The sequence below is a fragment of the Heptranchias perlo genome, chromosome 25, assembly GCF_035084215.1.
Source record: "Heptranchias perlo isolate sHepPer1 chromosome 25, sHepPer1.hap1, whole genome shotgun sequence".
In the NCBI taxonomy this organism is placed as follows: Eukaryota; Metazoa; Chordata; class Chondrichthyes; order Hexanchiformes; family Hexanchidae; genus Heptranchias; species Heptranchias perlo.
Window position 1 is genome coordinate 11,298,686 of NC_090349.1, and position 25,013 is coordinate 11,323,698.

At 50.3% G+C, this 25,013-nt stretch overlaps 2 protein-coding genes across 9 annotated transcripts in view; both read left to right on the forward strand.

Annotated features, from left to right (window-relative positions):
- LOC137342013 (oxysterol-binding protein 2-like) overlaps positions 1-9,702 on the forward strand; it is a 286,909-nt gene extending 277,207 nt beyond the window's left edge. For all 8 annotated transcript variants that reach the window (XM_068005597.1, XM_068005599.1, XM_068005598.1 and 5 more), the window contains 4 exons: positions 1,507-1,602; positions 3,579-3,763; positions 5,735-5,955; positions 6,790-9,702. In XM_068005597.1, coding sequence (XP_067861698.1) covers positions 1,507-1,602; positions 3,579-3,763; positions 5,735-5,955; positions 6,790-6,932 — 645 coding nt within the window. In that variant the 3' untranslated portion in view covers positions 6,933-9,702. The remainder of the gene's footprint in view (positions 1-1,506; positions 1,603-3,578; positions 3,764-5,734; positions 5,956-6,789) is intronic.
- A 14,349-nt stretch (positions 9,703-24,051) lies between these two features.
- Positions 24,052-25,013, forward strand: part of si:ch211-102c2.8 (uncharacterized) — a 107,285-nt gene continuing 106,323 nt past the window's right edge. Inside the window, exon 1 of the mRNA XM_068005606.1 lies at positions 24,052-24,096. The gene's annotated coding sequence lies outside the window, so the exon portion shown is untranslated. The remainder of the gene's footprint in view (positions 24,097-25,013) is intronic.

Genomic DNA, 25,013 nt, shown 5'->3' on the forward strand with positions numbered 1-25,013 from the left:
TCAGCCATGATCTAATTGAATGGCGGAGCAGGCCCGAGGAGACTGAATGGCGTACTCCTGTCCTAATGTCCCTATGTTCCATGACCATATCACACACCAAATTTTAAAAGTGCACTAAACTAACACATTGCTTCCCAGTTGCTCTATGTATTGCGTGCTGGCCAGGTAGATCTAAGTAAGGTGCAATTCCTGGTCTGAACTGAGTCAGCTGATCTCAGGTGGAGCAGCGACGGCTGTTACAACTGGTCCTGATGCCCTCAGACTCTTGCTGGAAAGTGCGTACGTGTGGACGTTGGATGAGGACATGATTAGGTTTGGCTGTGATATTTCCCCATCTCCCCAATGAAATAGCCTAGCATCAACTGCTGGCTTCAGGCGAGCAGAGCTGGGAGAAAAGGGGAAGAAATTAAAGGTACAAAACACACTCACATACATTGTAGAAATTGTATTGTGTCGGGAGGATGGGAAGGTCTGCACTCGGTCTTTATGCCCTTGGTCACAAACCACATCTCAGTCAGTATTGCATTAGTATCGTGTGGTCTCAGCATCAGTTGTGAGGCCTGAGAAGAGATGGGATAAGTGTTCTACATTAGAGCACGGTGACAGCTCTGTTCCATGGTCAAAGCCCGAGGGGGTCGGAGAGGAATTTTCCAGATTATTTTTTCCCTTATTGGCCCTGGGTTTTTGTCTTGTCTTTTTCCTCTCCCAGGTGATTACGTGGCTGTGGGGGGAGTGTCTAGTCATGAGCACCAACCATCATGCATATAGGGCAGGCTTGATGGACCAGCTAGTCTTTTCCTCCCTCTCATTGTGGTATTTTCATATTATGAATTAGTGCTATAAAAACCCTGAGTGTGACTGTGCAGACCCAAACCCACCACAGAATAGGGCAGGTCCTACTTTATAAATCCAGTTCATTATGAAATATTGTTTAAAGGAAGACTAGGCTACACTCAGACAGGGCTTTTTAAAACTAGCTCCAGTCCCTAATAATAACACTGGCCTATAATTACCACCTTTTGCCAAGTCCAAAACTAAGTGGAACTGGAGGGAGGGGCCATGCAAGATGTTCTGATCTTTGCTCATGATGAAAGTGCATTAAAAAAAATTGATAACCAAAGTATCCATATAAAAAGACACAGAAGTAAGTGGAACATTGATTTTTTTAAAAATTTAAATCAGACCTTTATCCTGTTTTTAATTTTGAAATTTCCAGACAGCCCACTCACCGTACAATTCAAAGCTAGATAGTTAGCAGTTGAGTGACAGTAGCACCACAGACTGTGATTAGTCCAGCTTATTAAAGTGAGTAAATGGGAGTCCCGAGAGTTGCCTCTAGTGCAGTTTATCTTTGAATCTACATTGCTAATAATTATAAATGCCCTCGGACAGGTTATTATATCAGACCTCGTTCTTGCTCAACTGTGGAATACCAATCAGCCATACTGATATTTTAGTAAAAGTTTGCTGCAGATTCTGTGTATAATCGTGCTCTCTGTCCTTCAGTCGGGAGAGATCGATATCATGAACAGCAAGACGAAGGACAAGTGTCAACTCAAGTTCAGTCCCTACAGCTACTTCTCGCGGGACTGTGCCAGGAAGGTGAGTGCCACCTTGTACTCTGTCCCTGCATTGACGAAAACTTCAGCTGAAAGCTGGGAACCTTTACTTTGGCAACTTAAATTAGTGCTGGTTTTTTGAATTTTCTCTTGGTTCCAACTTATTTCTGAATCATCCAGTACGTGTGTTCAACGTTCATAAAGAATCTTAGTGATTGTCACCAAAGATAATGCGTTACTATTTAAATTAAAGGTGCATTATTGAAAGTTGTGAACTGTATGGTTCTGTCTACCATCTCTTTCTCTGAGCTGCAGAGCTTGCTGGGGGCATGGGGTTTTTTTTTCTGTGAAAGCTTGGCTTTTAATTCTGTCGTTTGGGCCTTCCTTCGTGTAGTTTTTAACCTTCACCCTCCTTCAGTAAATTTCTCCCCCTCTTCCCCCTCCATTTGGAGCCAGTTTGCTACCTCCAGGTGTTTCTAGGAGAGTGAGTCAAGTACTCTGGAGGGGGGAGGATGTCTGATCTTGAGATCATCTTCCTTGTTCTCTGGCTACAGGACTGGAGGCTGTTCGTAGAATCGTACAGCACAGATGGAGGCCATTGCACCTATGGTACCTGTACCGGCTCTTTGAAAGAGCTACCCAATTAGTCCCACTCCCCCTGCTCTTTCCCCATAGCCCTGCAATTGTTTTTCCTTTTCAACTGTATATCCAATTCCCTTTTAAAAGTTACTATTGAATCTGCTTCCACCACCCTGTTGTGTGGAAGCGGTTAGAGATAGTTGAGCAGGAAGAAGGAAATGGAAGAGATGGGGATTTACTACTTATTGTTTCGCTAACACACAAGGATTATCCAAATCTCGAAGAGATTTAATTGTTTACTAAAGGATAATGTAAAATCCCCAATTCATGGCTCAGCTGGGTTATGCCTACAGACGTACAGCTATCCCGCCAAGGGAGCTGCACTTACACAACTCCCAGCAGTCAGTTTGAGGGACATTAGAGAGGGTCTAGGGAGCAGGTTGCCTGATTTCTCTCCACCGTTAATGGTATGCGGCACAGGGAGACTCAATGAGCAAAGAGGAGAAAAGCTCTGGTCAGCTATGATTGATGTTGGGTTTCTCATCGCCGATTGAGTTGTGCCATGAGCACACGATCAGTGGTTTAAAATTGATGAGCCTCGTTCGAGGCCCTGAAATTCCAAGTGGGTTCTCCTGGTCTCCCAGCGTAACTCCGGGGAAGACTGCTGGAACCCCGAGAGAACAGCTGTTTACACCACTTCTCCGGGGGCTGCGTCGGTCTCCCACTGGAGTTACGATGGGAGGCCTGGAGAACCCCTGCAGAATTTCGGGGACTAGAATTTTTTTCCCCTAGTCTTGGATGGAATATTGAATTACAGCATGGAAACAGGCCATTCGGCCCAACTGGTCTCTGCCGGTGTTTATGCTCCGTACAAGCCTCCTCCCACCCTACTTCATCTTACCCTGTCAGCATATTCTTCTATTCCTTTCTCCCTAATGTACTTATCTAGCTTTCCCTTTAAATGCTTCTATGCTATTCACCTCAACTACTCCATATAGTGGAGATGTGAAGGTTTTTCTTAATTATCCTTGGAGATCAAAGAGTATTTATGTCAAACTTTGAATAGGCTTAATGGGCTGAATGACCTTTCCACAGCCCATGCTTACTGAGGTTCCTAAGCATCTATTAGTGAAGGTACAGGAGGAACTCTATGAGCAAGTTGCTATCAGAGATGGTACAGGGGGAATGTTACACATATCACTTGGTGATGGTACAGTTCGAGCTGGATGGGTAGGTCCTGTTTGTATGAGTGTCCTTACCTTACTGCCTCCTGTAAGGTTTCATCCCATAGTCAGTACAGTGCTAAAATGTAATGACACCCTATTGCACTGTGATATTTGGGAGATGGGATGACTAGACTGATCGATGAAGGTCTCCCTCTGAGTTTGGGGAAGTCCTGTGTAACGTGATAAGAGGACATTTTTATTTTGGTGCAATCAGGTGACTGGCGTGGTGACAGATCCAGAAGGCACAGCCAACTACATTCTTTCGGGGACATGGGACGAGAAGATGGAGTTTGCGAAGGTTGTGCACAGCAGTCAAGGTGGGATCAGCTCCGAGGGCAAACAGAAAACTGTCTACCAGACTCTCCCACCCAAAGTGCTGTGGAGGAAGTACGAACTTCCGTGAGTATCGGCTGCTGACTTCACAAGCTCACTGCGCAGTACAAATCTGTTAAACGTCATCTTTACCGCTAGCAGGTTCTGAATGCAGCAATTTACACTATCTCCAATCCCAGACAAGCCCCCATCTGATTCTCTGCTCTGATAAAGAACCAGCACAGGCACGATTGGCTGAATGGCCTCCTTCTGTGCTGTAAGATTCTACAATCCAATTGTCCACACTGACTTATGCACCCATTTCTTCCCGGTTACAGTGGGCCACTGGACAACTTGTTCCCAGCAGAGGTGATTTATGTACTGTTACTGTAAAACTCCCAAACTTCCATTACAAGTGGGGAGAGTTAACCCTTGCACTCGCTTACAACCAATTATAACTAGATGCTGTACAATCTTTTTCCTTCGCTCACCTCTTCCCAGCTATACTTAGTTCCTGGTGATCCTGTTCCCACAATCTTCCTTCCACTTACAGCTACAACTGCGCAAAGGTATGAAAATAAGTTACTTGTCCACCATCTCAGCCATGCCTAATGCATCACTGAACCGCACAAGAGATAATTATCTCGTAGTTAGCTATGAAATGATACAAGGGATCAAACATAAACTGGTGAAGCAGAATGGACCCGCAGGAAACTGCTTTCCTATGGATACCCCAATGGCCTAGTGGGGATAGACCCAGTGTATATTAAGCCATGCAGACCAGAAGATCTCATGGTCAACGTCTTGTGCTGAATTCGATGATCTCAGTCAGAGCAGCAGTCGGGCTGCAACATTTAACCTTTGCCTAGAGGGCAAAAGTCATCCAAGATTTGCCCCCTTCATCACTTTTCAATGAAACCTTTATCCACCCTATTGGCACCCCTTGATTTCTCCAATATCTTACTTTCCGGCCTCCCATCCTCCACCTCCATAAACCCATTCAAAATTCAGCCGGCCTTACCCTGTTCCACACTAAGTCCAATGGTCCCATACTCCCTGTCCCTAAGGGATTGAATTTGTCCTCGTCCCTCAATGGCCTTGCCCCACCCTTTCTCTACGGTCTCATCCAGCCTTACGTCCCCTCCTGCACCCTTGGTCCTTCATCCATATCCATCCTGCCCTCCTGTGGCCCCACCGTTGGTGGAGGAGCCTTCAGCTGCTTAGGTCCCACTCATTGGAATTCCCTCCCTAAATCTCATCATCTTTCCACCTTTATATACCTCAGACCATCTTTTCAAACAAGCTTTTAGTCACTACTTCTGTCTCTCACACCATGGCTTGTTGTCCATGCCTTTATTTATTTTATTTTTTTTTATCCCTTCTGTGCAGCACCCTGGAACATTTTCTGTGTTAAAGGTGCTATATAAATGCAAGTTGTGCTTCATTCACATGTAGTTGCTATTTTTTTTTAAAGAGACATACATGGCACCTCCAGCCAGTGTTATCACCCTGTGCAGCCTGAGGCCTAGATGGTCTTCGGAACATAGCAACAGGAGTAGGCCATTCAGCCCCTCGAGCCTGTTCCACCATTCAGTTAGATTGCGGCTGATCTGTACTTCAACTCCATTTACCCGCCTCCATATCTCTCCATACCCGACAAAAATCTATTGATCTCTGTCTTGAAAATTTCAGTTGACCCCAGCATCCACAGCGTTTTGTGGGAATGAGTTCCAGATTTCTACTACCCTTTGTGTGAAAAAGTGTTTCCTGATTTCACTCCTGAATGGCCTGGCTCTAATTTTAAGATTATGCCCCCTTGTTTGGATTCTTCCGCCAGACGACGTAGTTTCTCTGTATCTACCCTATTGAATCAAATTTTAAACACCTTGTTCAGGTCATCCCTCAACCATCTACCCTCAAGGGAATAAAAGCCAAGTTTATGCCAAGTCCTCATAATTTAATCCTTTTTGGTGAATCTGCGCTGAACCCCCTTCCAAGGCCAATATATCTTGGTTGTTCTACTAGGAGGTACAGTAACAGTTTATTTTTCTATGACAGTGACAATGCAGAAAACATGTACTACTTCTCTGAGCTGGCGTTGACCCTGAATGAAACTGAGTGCGCGGTGGCACCGACCGACAGCCGCCTGCGACCGGATCAACGCCTGATGGAGAACGGCAAATGGGAGGAGGCGAACGTGGAGAAGCAGCGATTGGAGGAGAAGCAGAGAGCCGTGCGGCGCTTGAGGGAGGCGGAGGTGGTTAAAGCTTCGGAGGAAGGTGAGCACTCGGTGCACTTGTCGCAGCTCAGCTACAACTGGAAGTGGAACTGGGTGGGGCAGTGACTCAGACCACTGAGCCTTCACCTCTGGCACCAGGGCTTGAATCCAGCTTAGCCTCTGATAGCCGTCAGGGGACCTCAATGAAATGCATAGGAGGCATCAATCATCTCCCAGCAGGCATAAGGCTTACGGGGCAAAACTATCCACAAACAAGGGACAATTCATTAACCCAGTAACCTCAGGAGTAGGCATAGAGATTAGGGTAAAGGGAAAAATCACACTGAGGAAAGAAGGTGTGCTCTCAATATTGGGAACTGACTTAGGTGTCAGCCGTGGCTCAGTTGGTAGCACTCTTGCCTCTGAGTCAGAACGTTGTGGGTTCAAGTCCCATTCCAGAGACTTGAGCATAAAATCTAGGCTGACACTCCGGTGCAGTACTGAGGGAGTGCTGCGCTGTCAGAGATGCCAGCTTTCGGATAAGATGTTAAACCGAGGCCCTGTCTGTCCTCTCAGGTGGACGGGAAAGATCTCACGGCAATATTTGAAGAGGAGCAGGGATTTCTCCCTGGTGTCCTGGCCAATATTTATCCCTCAACCAATGTTACCAAAAAACAGACTATCTGGTCATTATCACATTGCTGTTTGTGGGACCTTGCTGTGCATAAAATGGCTGCCGTGTTTCCTACATTACAACAGTGACTACACTTCAAAAGTACTTCTTTGGCTGTGAAATGCATTGGGGCGTCCTGAGGTCATGATATAAAGGCACTATATAAATGCAATTTCTGTCTGTCTGTCTCTGTCTGTCTGTCTTTCTTTCTTTCTTTTACAGACAGGGAACATGAAGCCTACCAACCAGTGTGGTTTGAGAAGAAAAAGGACCCCATCACCGGAGAGGAGTTATACGTTTACAAAGGTGGCTACTGGGAGTCCAAGGAGACACAGGATTGGAAGCTGTGCCCAGATATCTTCTGAGCACCGTCGACTCTGGCCCGCTGGACTTCAGAGTCTCCCTGGCCACATGCGGGAGAGGAAAGGAGTGCCACGAGCTTCCACTGTGGAACTCAAAAAAAAAAAAAAGCGAAAACATGCAGGGCAGCTTTCTGGTACAGACAACTTCAATGCAAATGAACACCACACCCACCCAAGACAACGAGGATACGCACCGCAGAAGCCCCACGGACAGTTGTTAGGCTAAGGATGTCCGGGGAGTAAAAGCAGTGGGTTGGTTGGGGAGTGGGCATGAGCACCAGTATTTTAACAATCAGATCTCCCCTCCCCCAAGTGTTACATGTGATCCGTACATTTGGGTGTGAACGGGATGATCGTTAGTTACCACAAGATTTCCCTGACCAGAGATTTTTTTTAAAATAATAGTCAGCTAGAGTTAGATCACTGGTAGAGGTGTTTGGTGGCAGTCATCCTGTGTTAGAAGACAGGTGGGGCTTGTTCAGTATCAAATGGGGATTCGACACTAGGTTCTGACAGTCGAGGCATTAAGAGACAGCAACACTTGTAGAATCAAAAGGTGTAGACTTGGACGCAGAGAAGGACAGCAGCTGAGAGAGAAAGGGCCTTCAGCAAGGCATGATGAGACTTGAAATGAGAATAAAAACTATCTTCTTACAAAGTTTGTGAATTACGCTTGTGGAGGGTGAATCGTAGATCGTACCAGCCAGGAATCGTAAAATGCTGTCCCACGTCTTAACCTGTTTGGGTTATGCATAGGTCAAGTGATCTGTTATCCTTCTGATCTGCTTAGAGTCTGACATTTTCATGCTTCTGGGATTTAATTGCATAACTGCAGTAGTCAGGTAGCAAATCAGATTACATGCAATAAGTGTAGAGATTTGCATGGTTTGTCACACCAAATCACTTGCCCTAACTACAGATGTATCAAGGTTATTCTTTACGTCACTATCTTTAGCAGATTAGCTCCATTTTCCCACACACACACGCAATGTGGCTCCTAAGTCACTGGCACTACGGGTCTGCATCTGCTGCTGGTGCCCTGAACTATTGCTAATCCAACATTAAGTATGAGGGTAGGACTGCTGCCTGGAAACTTGATCTCTCTCCCTTCTAACCCATACAAATGGATCAAGCATGGCTGCCAAGATCTAAAGCACAGTACAACACACCCAGGGGTTCGTGGGCCAAGCATGCGCTGGCTTTCTGCCTTGCTCCTTGTCGGTGACACGAATCCTTTAAATGTCGAAACAGTTCCTAAGCAAAAGGTAGCGAATGTGCCAGCCATAGGCAGGCATGCAAACTAAAACAGCAGTGATGACCTCCTTTGAGAAGCTAGTTGTTAAAGTGGTGCGCACAGTGGTTTCAGGATCATTGTGAGGCTTGCTGATGTGGATATCCTTTTTGAAAAAGTGTTCTCTCTAGTCCAGTGGGATGGATGTCACATAGTATCGTCTTGGAAACCGCCTTATGCTGGTGGTTTACTGTGTGACCACAAGGGGGCGGAACTTGCAAGTCTGGCTCAGCGACGAGTTCTTTTTCTGTAAACCACCAGGTCTGATCACGTCTCTTTGATTATATCTCAGCTTGATGGGTTTTACCAGTTTAAGGGGGGAGAATTGATGCCAATACATTTTTTCCTAATAAGAAAACTGACTAAAGTAATCTCTAGCCACTGGAGTGAATGCTTGTGAATCGAACAGGGGTTCCACTTGAGGTGGTACCACTGCCAGCTGCTCGCTGCACTTTAGATATTCTGGCGCCACAGTCCCACAAAGTTGGCGGCAAACCAAAACTATGGAGCGTTGTGATGACACAAAACGGGGACGACAGCTGGCACCACAGGAGAAGGGACACAAAGGGCCCAACTCACAATCCACATTGGGAACCGAGCTCTTATCTTCTGAAAGTGTGCCGCTCTGTCACTGATTCCCAGATGCTCGGCTTTATACTTTCGGGATAACGTCAAGGATTGTCCTATCGCTCGCTGCGCAACAACGATGCCACAATTCAGCGCTCGTTTACTTGGTGCTGTCCCCAAACTCCCATTGGCGCACTTCCCAGCTTTGTGACCCAAGTCCACGTCGGTTTGCCGAAATAAAACGCCAATGGTATTTGGGCCCATGGTGGCTGAGTGTCAGACAAGAGTTCCACAGCAGAGGCTGACAGCGCCCACTGATGGATTGGAGGGTGCGCTGTCAGGAGGTGTACCAGCACATCAACATCAATGAAATCTATATATTAGGACAGTGGCTCTTTGTTTAGCTCCCAAACAGGGCAGCTGGTTTGTTAGAGGAAATGGTGTGACACAAATACTGGATTGGACATGGACTAGCACCTGTTCAGTAGATACCAGCAGAGTAGGGTGCACTGTCACTGAAGCTACCAGCAGGGTAGGGTACACTGCCACTGAAGATACCAATAGTGCATAACTAGAAAAGATCACGATAGGTTCAGATGAAGAGTCCCTTTCATCCTATTTGATCTGATCTTCCAGAATACCAACCTTAACTGCCTTCCCTTAATGTTCACCCAAGCAGGCAGACTGAGGGACTCCATTTAATACCTCAGCTAAAGGGCAGCCAGCGCCTTCAACAATTCCCTACTGCACTGGAGTATCAACCTAAAGTAGACATAGAGAAGGTTCCTGCTTACTGAATCTTGTGACTAAACAGCAGGACAGCCCTGCACAGCTCCTGGTGGTGAATCCTTGTTGGACCACCATTACATGGGCCTACTCTTCTCGACTCCCAATCTCAGTCATGTGCAGGGTGGCAGAATCTCCTTGCGGGGGGGGGGGGGGGGGAGAGAGAGAGGTGGGGACGCGGGGGATGGCGTTGGGTGGGGGGGGTGGTGGGGTTGATATTGAGTACCTATTGGGAGCTGGGTGAGGGGGACACGGAGAAAAGTCTAGTAGCAGAACAGCAGGACCAAGGCTAGAACTTAGATATAAGGAGAACATTGAGAGCATATGCCATTCTTTGGAGCGTGAATTCCTATGCAGGAAAGAAATTAAAAGGGAAGTATGTTCTACATAATTGCCCCAATCAGTGTCTCATGATTCCAGTGTTGCTATGTTTTGTGCTTTAGGATTGTTGGGAGACATTTTGTGACACTGGTGATATGAAGTTCTGCCGCAGTGATACCACGAACAGAGGCCTTGGATTGTGGTTGGAAATCCCCAATTATAAAGTCACAGGAAGCCTTCTACATAAGATGTCTGCTTCCAACCAGCAGTTCAGAAACTTTTAACAGGGCAGCAGAGAGTGAGAAGTCTGTAGTTGCCTCTCTAACATTTAGGATTGAGCCCAATCCATGAAGAGTAATGCTGACCAGCTTAAACTTAAATCATTGTAATTCTGTAGCTCTAATCATGTGCCTCAGCACCAATTTTCCTTCTACATCAAATCCCCAGGCAAGATGAGCAGTTGCTGTTGACTGAGGATGGGTAATTCGGACCCAGGAAGACATAAGTGGGAGGCACTGTCTCTGTGACTTCCTCCATCTTTATTCCCTGTCGTGAGCAGTTTGTTCCTCTAACCTATTAGTTCCTCTAACCTATTCATTCCCCTGCCTATTCAACCTTATAGATTTCTGACTCTTTTAGACCTACCTTCTGGAACAGTTTCCCCACTTTCCCCCTTCCCACCTCTCGCCCCTCCTTTAAACATCTACAAACTTACTTATTTGACTACGCCTTTGGCCACCTAACTCACCTCCTCCACTTCTGCTTGGCGTCCGTTTGTACTCCTCCTCGAAGCACTTTGGGACATTTTTTTCTACATTGAAGGCACTTTATTAATGGTAGTTTGTTGTTGATTGTGATTGAAAGCTCTCAGCTGGAGAATTTAGTTAATGTCACATGAGCAGGTCACCCCATGGCCCATTTCCATGACATTTGAACTCTTGCAATGATAAGCCCTTCCAAACACCCCTTTTTCTGAAATCCTTCACATCCAGTGTTGACCCTGACCTCTCCTCGCAGATCCAAAGGAGTTCTGCAGCTTGGATGAACATTGATATTGGATATCAAATTGGACAGACTTGGGTTTGGTGAAGACGGGCTATTTGAGAGTTAGTTACCTGCTGCTTTGTAATGGAAATGAGCTGAGAGAGTAATAACGGACCACAGAGAGCATATATTAATCCCTGCAGTCTGCTGAGCATTTAAACACGGGTAGATTTCAGGAACCAATTCCCCAGTGAATCAGAATAAACAATAAGACCCTGAGAAGCAATTCCCAGGGCTATTTTCCCTCTTGAACCAGGTGCTTGTGCCCTCTGTGTTATGTATACAGTGGAATCCTGATACACACTTACAATCACGTATAGATGGAGTGCAAACGCCTAGTCATAAAATTTCCTTTTTAAAGGTGCAATATATCTATGCTGTGATGTGCCTGCAGTTTCCCTCACTGGTTAGGTGGGCCATCAAGAAAAGGGGCTGAGTGGAGAACAGATGGTTCCACCCAGGGAAGAGAGAAAATCTAAGAGGAAATTCCCTCCTTCCCTCCCCCAACACATCACCCCAGCCACTATTGAGCATTTCAATGGCAGGCCTGGGAGAGGACTGCATGGTCGCCCTTTTGACCAGGAAATGTGTGACTCATTTCTGCCAGCATTCACAGAGCCTTTAAACTCCTGGTTAAGAAGCTCCAACCTCAAACAAATGAAACCCCTGACTGAACCTTCTTCAAGGTTCCTCAGTTTGTAACAATGAGGTTTGACTATCCCATTACTGACTGTCGGGGACAGAGCCAGATTCAATAATTGGCCAATATGTATATATGGATTCCGCTGTACCCATGGCACTACATCCCTTTGAACAGCAGGACTTGTTCTCTGTTATACAGTATTTGACACCGAATCCAACTTGCATTAGCACAAATGTAGCTTGTTACTTCCGATAGGTTTGTAGAGCGTTGGGAGCATTAACTTGCCACCAGCGGTTGTGAATACCTTCTGTAAAAAAACAAATACCCAAATCGACCATGTATATATTTACATTATTTAAACTGTTTAGAATATAAAACTGAGGTTGTATAGATCTGCAGTTTATACTTGAGATTGACTAGTAACATATTTGTAATATTGTTAAGATTTGCATATCAATAATGTCAAAAGAGCACTGTCCACCCTGAGTGAATCCAGACTACATAAAGGGGGAAGGCGAGATGGAGAGAAAGCTAAGATTGTTGGTCTGATGATGACTCAGATCTCTGGGAAGAAATGGAAGCTTTGAAGTCATTTGATGGACTGCTACCACAGCATGTTGGGGTTCCCCCTCTTCCCCAGGTCTCCTGCTTTTATTCCTCTCCATTTTCAGTCCTCTCCTGGTGCCTCTCACTACCTCCTTCAGCCAGGAGGGCAGCATGGTCTGATCTGAAAATCTCCCCAGTCCCCGTATGCCGCCACCCCCACCCCAATCCATGCTGCTCTATGATTGGTCAACAGGTGGTGCGTGTGTGAACGCATCCCCACTGTTTTTCTTCCCCCGCCCCGGAAGGATGAGACAGGTGCCTCTGATATTTAAATGGGCCTTGGCTGGACAAAGTACTGTATCAAAGCTGCAGAGGGCAGACTGAGAGATTACACCTGGGACCCATGAACATCTGAGATGGTCTGATAGTTTTATAAGAGAGTGCAGTAAACCCCTTTCCCAAGAAATGCAATGAGAAGGAGCTTTTCTGAGACCGTTATCTCAAAGAACATTTTCCATCCTGACGCTGATGATGCCACCTATGGTTTCTGTCCTTACCCCCTCAGCAATATCCCCGTTGAAGAATTCCTGTCAGCGAAAGTTATAAGCTGTGACAATGTAAAATACTTTCTTGGGGGGATGGAAGAGGTTGAATCAAATCCACTGGTTGTTGCTTCATTTTGAAGCTGGCACTGGATTCCTCTTCAAGGTTAAACATGAGTCCTTTAGCTAAAATATCTGTACCTTGGACAGGTCTGAATTGAGCAGGACTGTCCAGCTCCTTCAAACCAGAAACCTGCCCAGTTGGACAAGCTGTTTTGATGTCTGGTTCTCTAACTGTTATATAAGCCAATCAAGCCACGTTAAAATAAAGTAGACCACAGCTTAGGACAATGATGGTTACTTCTGCCCCTCCGCCTTCCAACAGAACTGATGAAAGGCACCTTGAACCCTCTCCTTCATAATAGTGCTGAGGCTACCCTGTTGCTGCCATTTTGAATGGTTTCAGTTACATCTTACATTGAGGACCTACACAATAATTATGGGGGACGACCATCTCACTTCCCCCCCCTCCCCCCATCTAAACAAGTAAAAAGTAGGAAGTGGACCCGGTAGTAAAAAAAAAGGTTAGCTATAGGTGCCTGTAGAGGACATGATATCCTACTTTCTAAAGGTGCTAAAGCATGATGCCATAATCTCAATACTGGATCCAAGTGACCATTTGATCTGGATGTCGGGAGACCCTGCCCCCACCCCTCTCACTCCCATTTTAAATGCTTGCCAGCTGGACAACTTGTTGAACTCACAAGCAACTGGATTGCGCTCTGTATCAGCCAGAAAGGGGCCCACGTTCCCTTGTTTTATAATCATGGTATTTCCAGCTCCCTCTTGACTCATATTTCAAGACTTTTGTTTAGGCAGGATAACACCTGCAAGTTATTCCCACCACAGTAAGACTTGAGTAAGGGGCGAAAACCACAAACTCGGGTGGATTGTGCAAGTATTATTAACGTGCCCTTATTAAGGAACACTTCGGTCACCCACTGAAGATCGCCATCAACCCTCGAGTCCAAGACGTAAATTATGAGGCGTATTCAGTATGGGGAGATTGCAGTTTTTTTTAAATTGAGTTTACTCTCACTGTTAGTACAGTAAAGCTCAATGATGGTTTTGCCGTTCTTTAATTCTACTTTGTAATAGTCAACAATAGAAAATGTGCAGCAAATCTAGCTTGCTGAAACGACACAACAGAATAGTGCATATTTTCAATGGTGCAAAGATAGGTCCAGTGCTCAAAGTGTTAATCAAGCTCCTCCCATGTATTTGTATAACCAGCTTAATTATGCAAGCAGCCAAAGCTCCTTATTTTCTATGTAAATTTGATTTGCTTAAAGGAATATATTTACATACATTAATCAATTATTTGCATAAAGTTTGGGCCTTTTTGGGTGCACTCACCTGCTCATTTGCATATTTCACCACAGTTTGGTCTCTGATCTAACCAGCACCAATCAAAATTCACGCTGAACTGACAGATAAGACAGCAGAACACACCCTTCTGCGATTAAAGACAAAAATGCCAAAAATGTAGAAATAAAATAAATTCAGAAATAAAGTGCATTGTTGTGTCTGCTTTGTGATGTTTCACTCACGTAATTTAGATCCTCAGTAAAGAAATCTGAATTTTCAATGTTTGGTCAGTGGCTCGGTATATTGGTGGAATGTATCAGAATACAGTAGTGAAAATCCAGACAGAATACTAATTGACAGCAGCACATTATCCAGTGAAAGTACCCCTGCCATGTTCGAGAATAATCGATGACTGCTGTGTTCTGGATTAATCACCATCTGTTGGGTACTAGATTAATCGATGTCTGTTGTGTTCTGGAGTAATCTTGCCTGTTTTGCTCTAGATTAATGGTCATCTGGTGTGTTCTAGATTAATCGATGCCTGCTGTGTTCTAGATTACTCACTGCTGTGCTTCAGTGTTTTTTTAATGGATTACACCCCTCAGGTTTTCAGCCATTCAGCAGTTACATTGCTTCCTACCACTGGCAGGGCAGAACAGCCTGGGAGGTGACTTTTCCCGTGGCAGTAACAAGTTACGGTCCGTTTTGACCCAGAGCTGTGCTTTGTAGGATGGAAGGATCTCCCTGCCAAGTCATTCAAACCCTTGAATTAAAGTCGCCAAAATGGGAGCCCTGCACTCTGCTGCTACAGCTACCAGCCTGTTGTAGTGAGTGGTAGCCCCGATGTTTTACGTCTGGCACCCTTGTGCCCATCTGAAAAAGTGTAATTTTGAGTTAATTACTAATACACCTTGTGCTTTTCATTCGTGCAATGTAATCCTTAATATAAGAGGCTAAATTAACACACTACGCTATCATTTTTACCCATTTGCTTTGGGCTCACTTTCTTGCCCAGTTTTCTTCTCTCCCGAAGGTGCTGACTCATTTTGGGTTCAAGCTGCCCTCCGCTACCATTCCAAGCCCCTACTGTTCATGTGTGAGCCTAGACACTGAGGGGGGAATTCTCCTCTGTGATCCCAGAACAACTTCTGCAGCGGTGTCTTGTAGCTGCGATAATTGGCCTTCAACCACCACAGTCATCTTTGGCAGGCATGTCTCCAGCCACTGGAGGGTTTTCCCCCTTTGACCAGTTTTGCTAAGGCCCCTAGCTGCCATACTTGGTCTAATGCTGCCTTGATATCAAGGGCAGTTATTCTCACTTCTCTGGCATTCAGTTCTTGTGTTCGTGGCTCAAGGCTGCGATGAGGTCTGGAGCAGAGTGGTTTCGAGGAACCTGAACTGAGCATCAATGAGCAGGTTATTGGTGAGTAGGTGCCGCTTGATGGCATTATTGAGGAATCCTTCCATCAGTTTGCTGATGATTGATTGGGGGAAACTAATGGGGCAGTAATTGGCTGTGCTAAATTTGTCCTGCTTTTTGTGGATAGCACATACCTGAGCAACATTCCAACATTGTTGGACAGATGCCATTGCATAACTGCACTAGAATAGCTTGGCTAGGGGGTGACTGGTTCTAGTACGTACTACAGACAGATAGTCAGAATCCATAGGCTTTGCTGTGTCCAGTGACTCAGCTGCTTCTTAATATCACATGGAGTGAACCAAATTGGCTAGATGCTGGTATATATAATGGTGGGAACCTTGGGAGGAGGCCCAGTGGGATCATCCACTCGGCACTTGGTTGAAGACACTTGCAAACACCTCAGCCTTGTCTCAAACTTGCTGGGCTCTGTCATGGATGAGGATGGGGGTGTTCGTGGGGTGGAATGTGAGCTGTGAGGAGGATGGAAAGAGGCTCCAATGTGATTTAGACAAGTTGGGTGAGTGGGCAAGAACATGGCAGATGCAGTATAATGTGGACAAATGTGAGGTTACCCACTTTGGTTGTAAAAACAGAAAGGCAGATTATTATCTGAATGGTGAAAGATTTGGAAAAAGGGATGTGCAACGAGACCTGGGTGTCCTTGTACACCAGTCGCTGAAAGCGAGCATTCAGGTGCAGCAAGCAGTTAGGAAGGCGAATGCTACGTTGGCCTTCATTGCAAGAGGATTTGAGTACAGAAGCAGGGATGTCTTACTGCAGTTATACAGGGCCTTGGTGAGACCACATCTGGAGTATTGTGTGCAGTTTTGGTCACCTTATCTGAGGAAGGATGTCCTTACTATGGAGGGAGTGCAACGAAGGTTTACCAGACTGATTCCTGGGATGGCAGGACTGACGTATGAGGAGAGATTGGGTCGACTAGACCTATATTCACTAGAGTTTAGAAGAATGAGAGGTGATCTCATCGAAACATATAAAATTCCAACAGGACTAGACAGACTAGATGCAGGGAGGATGTTCCCGATGGCTGGGGAGTCCAGAACCAGGGGTCACAGTCTCAGGATACGGGGTATGCTATTTAGAACAGAGATGAAGAGAAATTTCTTCACTCAGAGGGTGGTGAACCTGTGGAATTCTCTACCACAGAAGGCAGTGGAAGCCAAGTCATTAGATGTATTCAAGAAGGAGATAGATATATTTCTTAATGCTAAAGGGATCAGGGGATATGGGGAAAAGGCGAGAACAGGGTACTGAGTTAGACGATCAGCCATGATCATTTTGAATGGCGGAGCAGGTCCGAAGGGCCGAATGGCCTACTCTTGCTCCTATTTTCTACGTTTCTATATCTCTGTTAGTTGCCTGATTGTCCACCATCGTTCTTGATTGGGTGTGGCGGGGATCAAGGTTTGCTCTGACTGTTCCTTGTGGGAGCGCTGTGCTCTGTCTATTGCTTTTGGGACTTAGCATTTAGGGAGCTCTGCGTAGTAGTTTCACTGGCTTGGTGCCTCATTTTAAGGTATACCTGATGTTGCTCCTGGCACACCCTCCTACTTCCCATTAAACCAGGAATGATTGCCCAGTTGATAATGGAGGAGTGAGGGATTGGCCAAGCAATGAGATTACAGACTGTGGTGGCATACAGTTATACTGCTGCTGATGGCCCAGAGCACCTCATGATGCCCAGATTTGGGCATCTAGATCTCTTTGTTTGTCCCCCTTAGCATAGCAGTAGTGCTACACTGTACAATGGAGAATGCCTTCGAGGTTAGACTGTGTAGTGGTCACTGCCAATTCCACAGGTAGGTTGGTGAAGATAATAGGTTAATCCCTTGTATTTACGTAGGCCCAGTCTGGTCGCTTTGTCCTTCAGGATTCTGCTAATTCGGTCAGTGGTGGCACTACCGAGCCACTTAGTGGTGGACATTGTAGCCTTCCGGCCAGAGTATAGTTCGTGCCCTTGCTTTCCTCAATGCTTTTTCCAAATGGTGTTCAACATGGAAGAGTACTAATTTGGGAGGGGCGCGGGGGAGCAGTGGTGGCAGAACATGGTAATAAGCAGGAGGTAGTTTTGACCTTGTTCAACTTGAAGCTATGAGACTTGTAGGGTTTAGAGTCAATGTTGAGGGCTCACGATACCCCCAATTGTATACCCATCTCTGGGTCTATCCTGTTGGTGGGCTGGACATGTGCTGGGATTGGTAGTGGAGAAGCCTGGAATATTGATTGATAGAATGACTGAGTATAACTACACATGAGCTGATGAACTGCTAATCTGCAGGACAGCTCTCCCAACCTAGGCACCAGTCCCCCAAAGTTGAAGACTTTGCAGGATCGACTGGATTGGGATTGCTTAAGTCTTGCACTTTTCTACTACTCAAATCGTTGCTGATAACTCCATCTAATATTTCTCTTATGATTCTGTTTTTACAACTGACAGGCTTGCTCGTTCACCTCAGAGGACATTAAAAGTGAACCAGAGTCACCTGCCTTTTGAAACACCATCTTTCATACATTTAATATTCATCAATAATTTTCTCTTATCTTCCATAGCTCTACTGCAAGGGGTTGTTATTTAGTGTCAGTATAGGCTCAGTGATGGGTTGCTGACAGAGTGCAGCACTGTCGGAATTGCCCTCTAATTAAACCGACGTCCTGTCCATCCTGGATGAGCAATAAAATATTGGAAGACACGGGGAGTTTTCCCAGTTGTGCTGACCGATATTTATCCGACCATCGTGTTTCCACTCTGGGAGGGTGAGGCTCCCCGCTCCTGGGTCACATCTTCAGCCGCAGGGGTTCGAGCTCAGTTCCTCACAGGTCCCGGGGCGGCGGACGGACTCCCCCTGGCCGAAGGATTCAGGTCCGGGCTTTCTCCAGTCCCGGGGTTCGAGTCTCTCTCTCCGGCCGCGGGTTCAGGTCTCTCTCCGGTGTCAGAATATTCGGGCTCGGGCTCGGGCTTCTCCCCGTTGCCGGGATTTGGGCCGAGAATTTTATGGTGCTGGGAGGTTCGGGCCCGGCTCCCTCCCTGACCCTGGGGTTCGGGCCCGGCTCCCTCCCTGACCCTGGGGTTCGGGCCCGGCTCCCTCCCTGACCCTGGGGTTCGGGCCCGGCTCCCTCCCTGACCCTGGGGTTCGGGCTCGGTTCTCTCTCCCTCCCTGACCCTGGGGTTCGGGCTCGGTTCTCCCTCCCTCCCTGACCCTGGGGTTCGGGCTCGGTTCTCTCTCCCTCCCTGACCCTGGGGTTCGGGCTCGGTTCTCCCTCCCTCCCTGACCCTGGGGTTCGGGCTCGGTTCTCTCTCCCTCCCTGACCCTGGGGTTCGGGCTCGGTTCTCTCTCCCTCCCTGACCCTGGGGTTCGGGCTCGGTTCTCTCTCTCTCTCTGACCCTGGGGTTCGGGCTCGGTTCTCTCTCTCTCTCTGACCATGGGGTTCGGGCTCGGTTCTCTCTCTCTGACCATGGGGTTCGGGCTCGGTTCTCCCTCCCTGACCCTGGGGTTCAGGCTCGGTTCTCTCTCCCTCCCTGACCCTGGGGTTCGGGCTCGGTTCTCCCTCCCTGACCCTGGGGTTCGGGCTCGGTTCTCTCTCCCTCCCTGACCCTGGGGTTCGGGCTCGGTTCTCCCTCCCTGACCCTGGGGTTCGGGCTCGGTTCTCCCTCCCTGACCCTGGGGTTCGGGCTCGGTTCTCCCTCCCTGACCCTGGGGTTCGGGCTCGGTTCTCCCTCCCTGACCCTGGGGTTCGGGCTCGGTTCTCTCTCTCTCTCTGACCCTGGGGTTCGGGCTCGGTTCTCCCTCCCTGACCCTGGGGTTCGGGCTCGGTTCTCTCTCTCTCTCTGACCCTGGGGTTCGGGCTTGGTTCTCTCTCTCTCTCTGACCCTGGGGTTCGGGCTCGGTTCTCTCTCTCTCTCTGACCCTGGGGTTCGGGCTCGGTTCTCTCTCTCTCTCTGACCCTGGGGTTCGGGCTTGGTTCTCCTTCCCTGACCCTGGGGTTCGGGCTCGGTTCTCCCTCCCTGACCCTGGGGTTCGGGCTCGGTTCTCCCTCCCTGGGGTTCGGGCTCGGTTCTCCCTCCCTGACCCTGGGGTTCGGGCTCGGTTCTCCCTCCCTGACCCTGGGGTTCGGGCTCGGTTCTCCCTCCCTGACCCTGGGGTTCGGGCTCGGTTCTCTCTCTCTCTCTCTCTCTGACCCTGGGGTTCGGGCTCGGTTCTCCCTCCCTGACCCTGGGGTTCGGGCTCGGTTCTCTCTCTCTCTCTCTCTCTGACCCTGGGGTTCGGGCTCGGTTCTCTCTCTCTCTGACCCCGGGGTTCGGGCTCGGTTCTCTCTCTCTCTCTGACCCTGGGGTTCGGGCTCGGTTCTCTCTCTCTCTCTGACCCTGGGGTTCGGGCTCGGTTCTCTCTCTCTGACCCTGGGGTTCGGGCTCGGTTCTCTCTCTCTCTCTGACCCTGGGGTTCGGGCTCGGTTCTCTCTCCCTCCCTGACCCTGGGGTTCGGGCTCGGTTCTCTCTCTCCCTGACCCTGGGGTTCAGGCTCGGTTCTCTCTCTCTCTGACCCTGGGGTTCGGGCTCGGTTCTCCCTCCCTGACCCTGGGGTTCGGGCTCGGTTCTCCCTCTCTGACCCTGGAGTTCGGGCTCGGTTCTCCCTCTCTGACCCTGGGGTTCGGGCTCGGTTCTCTCTCCCTCTCTGACCCTGGGGTTCGGGCTCGGTTCTCTCTCTCTCTCTAACCCTGGGGTTCGGGCTCGGTTCTCTCTCTCTCTCTAACCCTGGGGTTCGGGCTCGGTTCTCTCTCCCTCCCTGACCCTGGGGTTCGGGCTCGGTTCTCTCTCTCTCTCTGACCCTGGGGTTCGGGCTTGGTTCTCCCTCCCTGACCCTGGGGTTCGGGCTCGGTTCTCCCTCCCTGACCCTGGGGTTCGGGCTCGGTTCTCCCTCCCTGGGGTTCGGGCTCGGTTCTCCCTCCCTGACCCTGGGGTTCGGGCTCGGTTCTCCCTCCCTGACCCTGGGGTTCGGGCTCGGTTCTCCCTCCCTGACCCTGGGGTTCGGGCTCGGTTCTCTCTCTCTCTCTCTCTCTGACCCTGGGGTTCGGGCTCGGTTCTCCCTCCCTGACCCTGGGGTTCGGGCTCGGTTCTCTCTCTCTCTCTCTCTCTGACCCTGGGGTTCGGGCTCGGTTCTCTCTCTCTCTGACCCCGGGGTTCGGGCTCGGTTCTCTCTCTCTCTCTGACCCTGGGGTTCGGGCTCGGTTCTCTCTCTCTCTCTGACCCTGGGGTTCGGGCTCGGTTCTCTCTCTCTGACCCTGGGGTTCGGGCTCGGTTCTCTCTCTCTCTCTGACCCTGGGGTTCGGGCTCGGTTCTCTCTCCCTCCCTGACCCTGGGGTTCGGGCTCGGTTCTCTCTCTCCCTGACCCTGGGGTTCAGGCTCGGTTCTCTCTCTCTCTGACCCTGGGGTTCGGGCTCGGTTCTCCCTCCCTGACCCTGGGGTTCGGGCTCGGTTCTCCCTCTCTGACCCTGGAGTTCGGGCTCGGTTCTCCCTCTCTGACCCTGGGGTTCGGGCTCGGTTCTCTCTCCCTCTCTGACCCTGGGGTTCGGGCTCGGTTCTCTCTCTCTCTCTAACCCTGGGGTTCGGGCTCGGTTCTCTCTCTCTCTCTAACCCTGGGGTTCGGGCTCGGTTCTCTCTCCCTCCCTGACCCTGGGGTTCGGGCTCGGTTCTCTCTCCCTCCCTGACCCTGGGGTTCGGGCTCGGTTCTCTCTCTCTCTGACCCTGGGGTTCGGGCTCGGTTCTCTCTCTCTCTGACCCTGGGGTTCGGGCTCGGTTCTCTCTCCCTCCCTGACCCTGGGGTTCGGGCTCGGTTCTCCCTCCCTCCCTGACCCTGGGGTTCGGGCTCGGTTCTCTCTCCCTCCCTGACCCTGGGGTTCGGGCTCGGTTCTCCCTCCCTCCCTGACCCTGGGGTTCGGGCTCGGTTCTCTCTCCCTCCCTGACCCTGGGGTTCGGGCTCGGTTCTCTCTCTCTCTCTGACCCTGGGGTTCGGGCTCGGTTCTCTCTCCCTCCCTGACCCTGGGGTTCGGGCTCGGTTCTCTCTCTCTCTCTGACCCTGGGGTTCGGGCTCGGTTCTCTCTCCCTCCCTGACCCTGGGGTTCGGGCTCGGTTCTCTCTCTCTCTCTGACCCTGGGGTTCGGGCTCGGTTCTCTCTCTCTCTCTGACCATGGGGTTCGGGCTCGGTTCTCTCTCTCTGACCATGGGGTTCGGGCTCGGTTCTCCCTCCCTGACCCTGGGGTTCAGGCTCGGTTCTCTCTCCCTCCCTGACCCTGGGGTTCGGGCTCGGTTCTCCCTCCCTGACCCTGGGGTTCGGGCTCGGTTCTCTCTCCCTCCCTGACCCTGGGGTTCGGGCTCGGTTCTCCCTCCCTGACCCTGGGGTTCGGGCTCGGTTCTCCCTCCCTGACCCTGGGGTTCGGGCTCGGTTCTCCCTCCCTGACCCTGGGGTTCGGGCTCGGTTCTCCCTCCCTGACCCTGGGGTTCGGGCTCGGTTCTCTCTCTCTCTCTGACCCTGGGGTTCGGGCTCGGTTCTCCCTCCCTGACCCTGGGGTTCGGGCTCGGTTCTCTCTCTCTCTCTGACCCTGGGGTTCGGGCTTGGTTCTCCCTCCCTGACCCTGGGGTTCGGGCTCGGTTCTCCCTCCCTGACCCTGGGGTTCGGGCTCGGTTCTCCCTCCCTGGGGTTCGGGCTCGGTTCTCCCTCCCTGACCCTGGGGTTCGGGCTCGGTTCTCCCTCCCTGACCCTGGGGTTCGGGCTCGGTTCTCCCTCCCTGACCCTGGGGTTCGGGCTCGGTTTTCTCTCTCTCTCTGACCCTGGGGTTCGGGCTCGGTTCTCTCTCTCCCTGACCCTGGGGTTCGGGCTCGGTTCTCTCTCTCCCTGACCCTGGGGTTCGGGCTCGGTTCTCCCTCTCTGACCCTGGGGTTCGGGCTCGGTTCTCTCTCTCTCTCTGACCCTGGGGTTCGGGCTCGGTTCTCTCTCTCTGACCCTGGGGTTCGGGCTCGGTTCTCTCTCTCTCTCTAACCCTGGGGTTCGGGCTCGGTTCTCCCTCCCTGACCCTGGGGTTCGGGCTCGGTTCTCCCTCTCTGACCCTGGGGTTCGGGCTCGGTTCTCTCTCTCTGACCCTGGGGTTCGGGCTCGGTTCTCTCTCCCTCTCTGACCCTGGGGTTCGGGCTCGGTTCTCTCTCCCTCCCTGACCCTGGGGTTCGGGCTCGGTTCTCTCTCTCCCTGACCCTGGGGTTCAGGCTCGGTTCTCTCTCTCTCTGACCCTGGGGTTCGGGCTCGGTTCTCCCTCCCTGACCCTGGGGTTCGGGCTCGGTTCTCCCTCTCTGACCCTGGAGTTCGGGCTCGGTTCTCCCTCTCTGACCCTGGGGTTCGGGCTCGGTTCTCTCTCCCTCTCTGACCCTGGGGTTCGGGCTCGGTTCTCTCTCCCTCCCTGACCCTGGGGTTCGGGCTCGGTTCTCTCTCTCTCTGACCCTGGGGTTCGGGCTCGGTTCTCTCTCTCTCTCTAACCCTGGGGTTCGGGCTCGGTTCTCTCTCCCTCCCTGACCCTGGGGTTCGGGCTCGGTTCTCTCTCCCTCCCTGACCCTGGGGTTCGGGCTCGGTTCTCTCTCTCTCTGACCCTGGGGTTCGGGCTCGGTTCTCTCTCTCTCTGACCCTGGGGTTCGGGCTCGGTTCTCCCTCCCTGACCCTGGGGTTCGGGCTCGGTTCTCTCTCTCTCTCTGACCCTGGGGTTCGGGCTCGGTTCTCTCTCTCTCTCTGACCCTGGGGTTCGGGCTCGGTTCTCCCTCCCTGACCCTGGGGTTCGGGCTCGGTTCTCTCTCTCTGACCCTGGGGTTCGGGCTCGGTTCTCTCTCTCTCCCTGACCCTGGGGTTCGGGCTCGGTTCTCTCTCTCTCTCTCTGACCCTTGGGTTCGGGCTCGGTTCTCTCTCTCCCTCCCTGACCCTGGGGTTCGGGCTCGGTTCTCCCTCCCTGACCCTGGGGTTCGGGCTCGGTTCTCTCTCTCTGACCCTGGGGTTCGGGCTCGGTTCTCTCTCTCTCCCTGACCCTGGGGTTCGGGCTCGGTTCTCTCTCTCTCTCTCTGACCCTGGGGTTCGGGCTCGGTTCTCTCTCTCTCTCTCTGACCCTGGGGTTCGGGCTCGGTTCTCTCTCTCTGACCCTGGGGTTCGGGCTCGGTTCTCCCTCTCTGACCCTGGGGTTCGGGCTCGGTTCTCTCTCTCTCTCTCTGACCCTGGGGTTCGGGCTCGGTTCTCCCTCTCTTACCCTGGGGTTCGGGCTCGGTTCTCCCTCTCTGACCCTGGGGTTCGGGCTCGGTTCTCTCTCCCTCTCTGACCCCGGGGTTCGGGCTCGGTTCTCTCTCTCTCCCTGACCCTGGGGCCTTTAGTCGCTCCACTTAACGGCGCTAAAATTCCCGCCTCGTGTTTCCGGCGTCCTGCGGTCGCTAAGTAACCGCGCCGGGACCTGTCACTCACGAAGGCAGTGACTTCCGGCGTGCGCTGGTTGCTCGGCGACCCCCGCTGGGGGCTGTCAATCTCCCGGCGAACATTCCAAGCTGCTCTGACGGATCGCACGGGACCAGCGGGGAGCAGAGCGGCGCAGGATTTTAAGTAAGAACCTGCAGATTGTTTGCAATAGTTTGAAATGGGCGGTATCTGCGGGTAAAAGTCTGCATGGAGTCGATTCCAACCGTTCGATGTGTAATAGGAAGGGCACAAAGTTATTGTGTAATACATAATACAGATAGATTTGGATTAATGGAAAAGTATAATTTCCCTGTTATAATACTTTGTTTTTAGCACCTACATTCCACGTCCCAAACCTGCGGGAAAAGTTACTGTGCAGACAAGAGTCCCGACGCCTTGGGACCTTTTCGGCGCTCTATAAATGCAAGATATTAACAGAAAATGCTGGAAAAGCTCAGCAAATGAGGCAGCATCTGTGGAGAAAGGAACAGAGTTAACGTTTCAGGTCGATGACCCTTCAGTATTTTGCTTTTGATATAAATGCAAGATGTTGTTGTATTGACTGCAGCACAATCCGTGCAGTTAAATCAGGGAACTCTTCACTAATCCGTGCGTGAAATGTCCTGGAGGGAGGTATGTGGGGTTAAAGTCTGTTCTTTTCGACTGATTTGATGCCTGTGGTTCTGCTCCGAGGCGATGCCGGTGATTTAAGGTCCCCTTTCTATCGGGTGACGGTTGGAGAAGTGATGAATGGGCCTTTAAGGAGGGGCTGGGCTTTGGGAGGTGGATTAAAGCACTTTCTGCGAATGAACATCCTCCTTTTGAAGGGGATTGTCTGAGCCGTGTGTGGCATTTTCCTCGTGTCTTTGTGGCACGAGTTATGTTATTCCTGACAACATGTTGAGTGACTTTACGACGTTAATGGTTCAAGTTGTATAAAGTTGCAGGTGTAGGTGTCCGACCGGTCAAAAAATAGAGCGCTTTGACATGGTGGGAAATGCTGGGCCAGCCCCACCTTCCTGGGAGAGCAGTGAGATGTTTACAGGGGCAGGTTCAAAGGG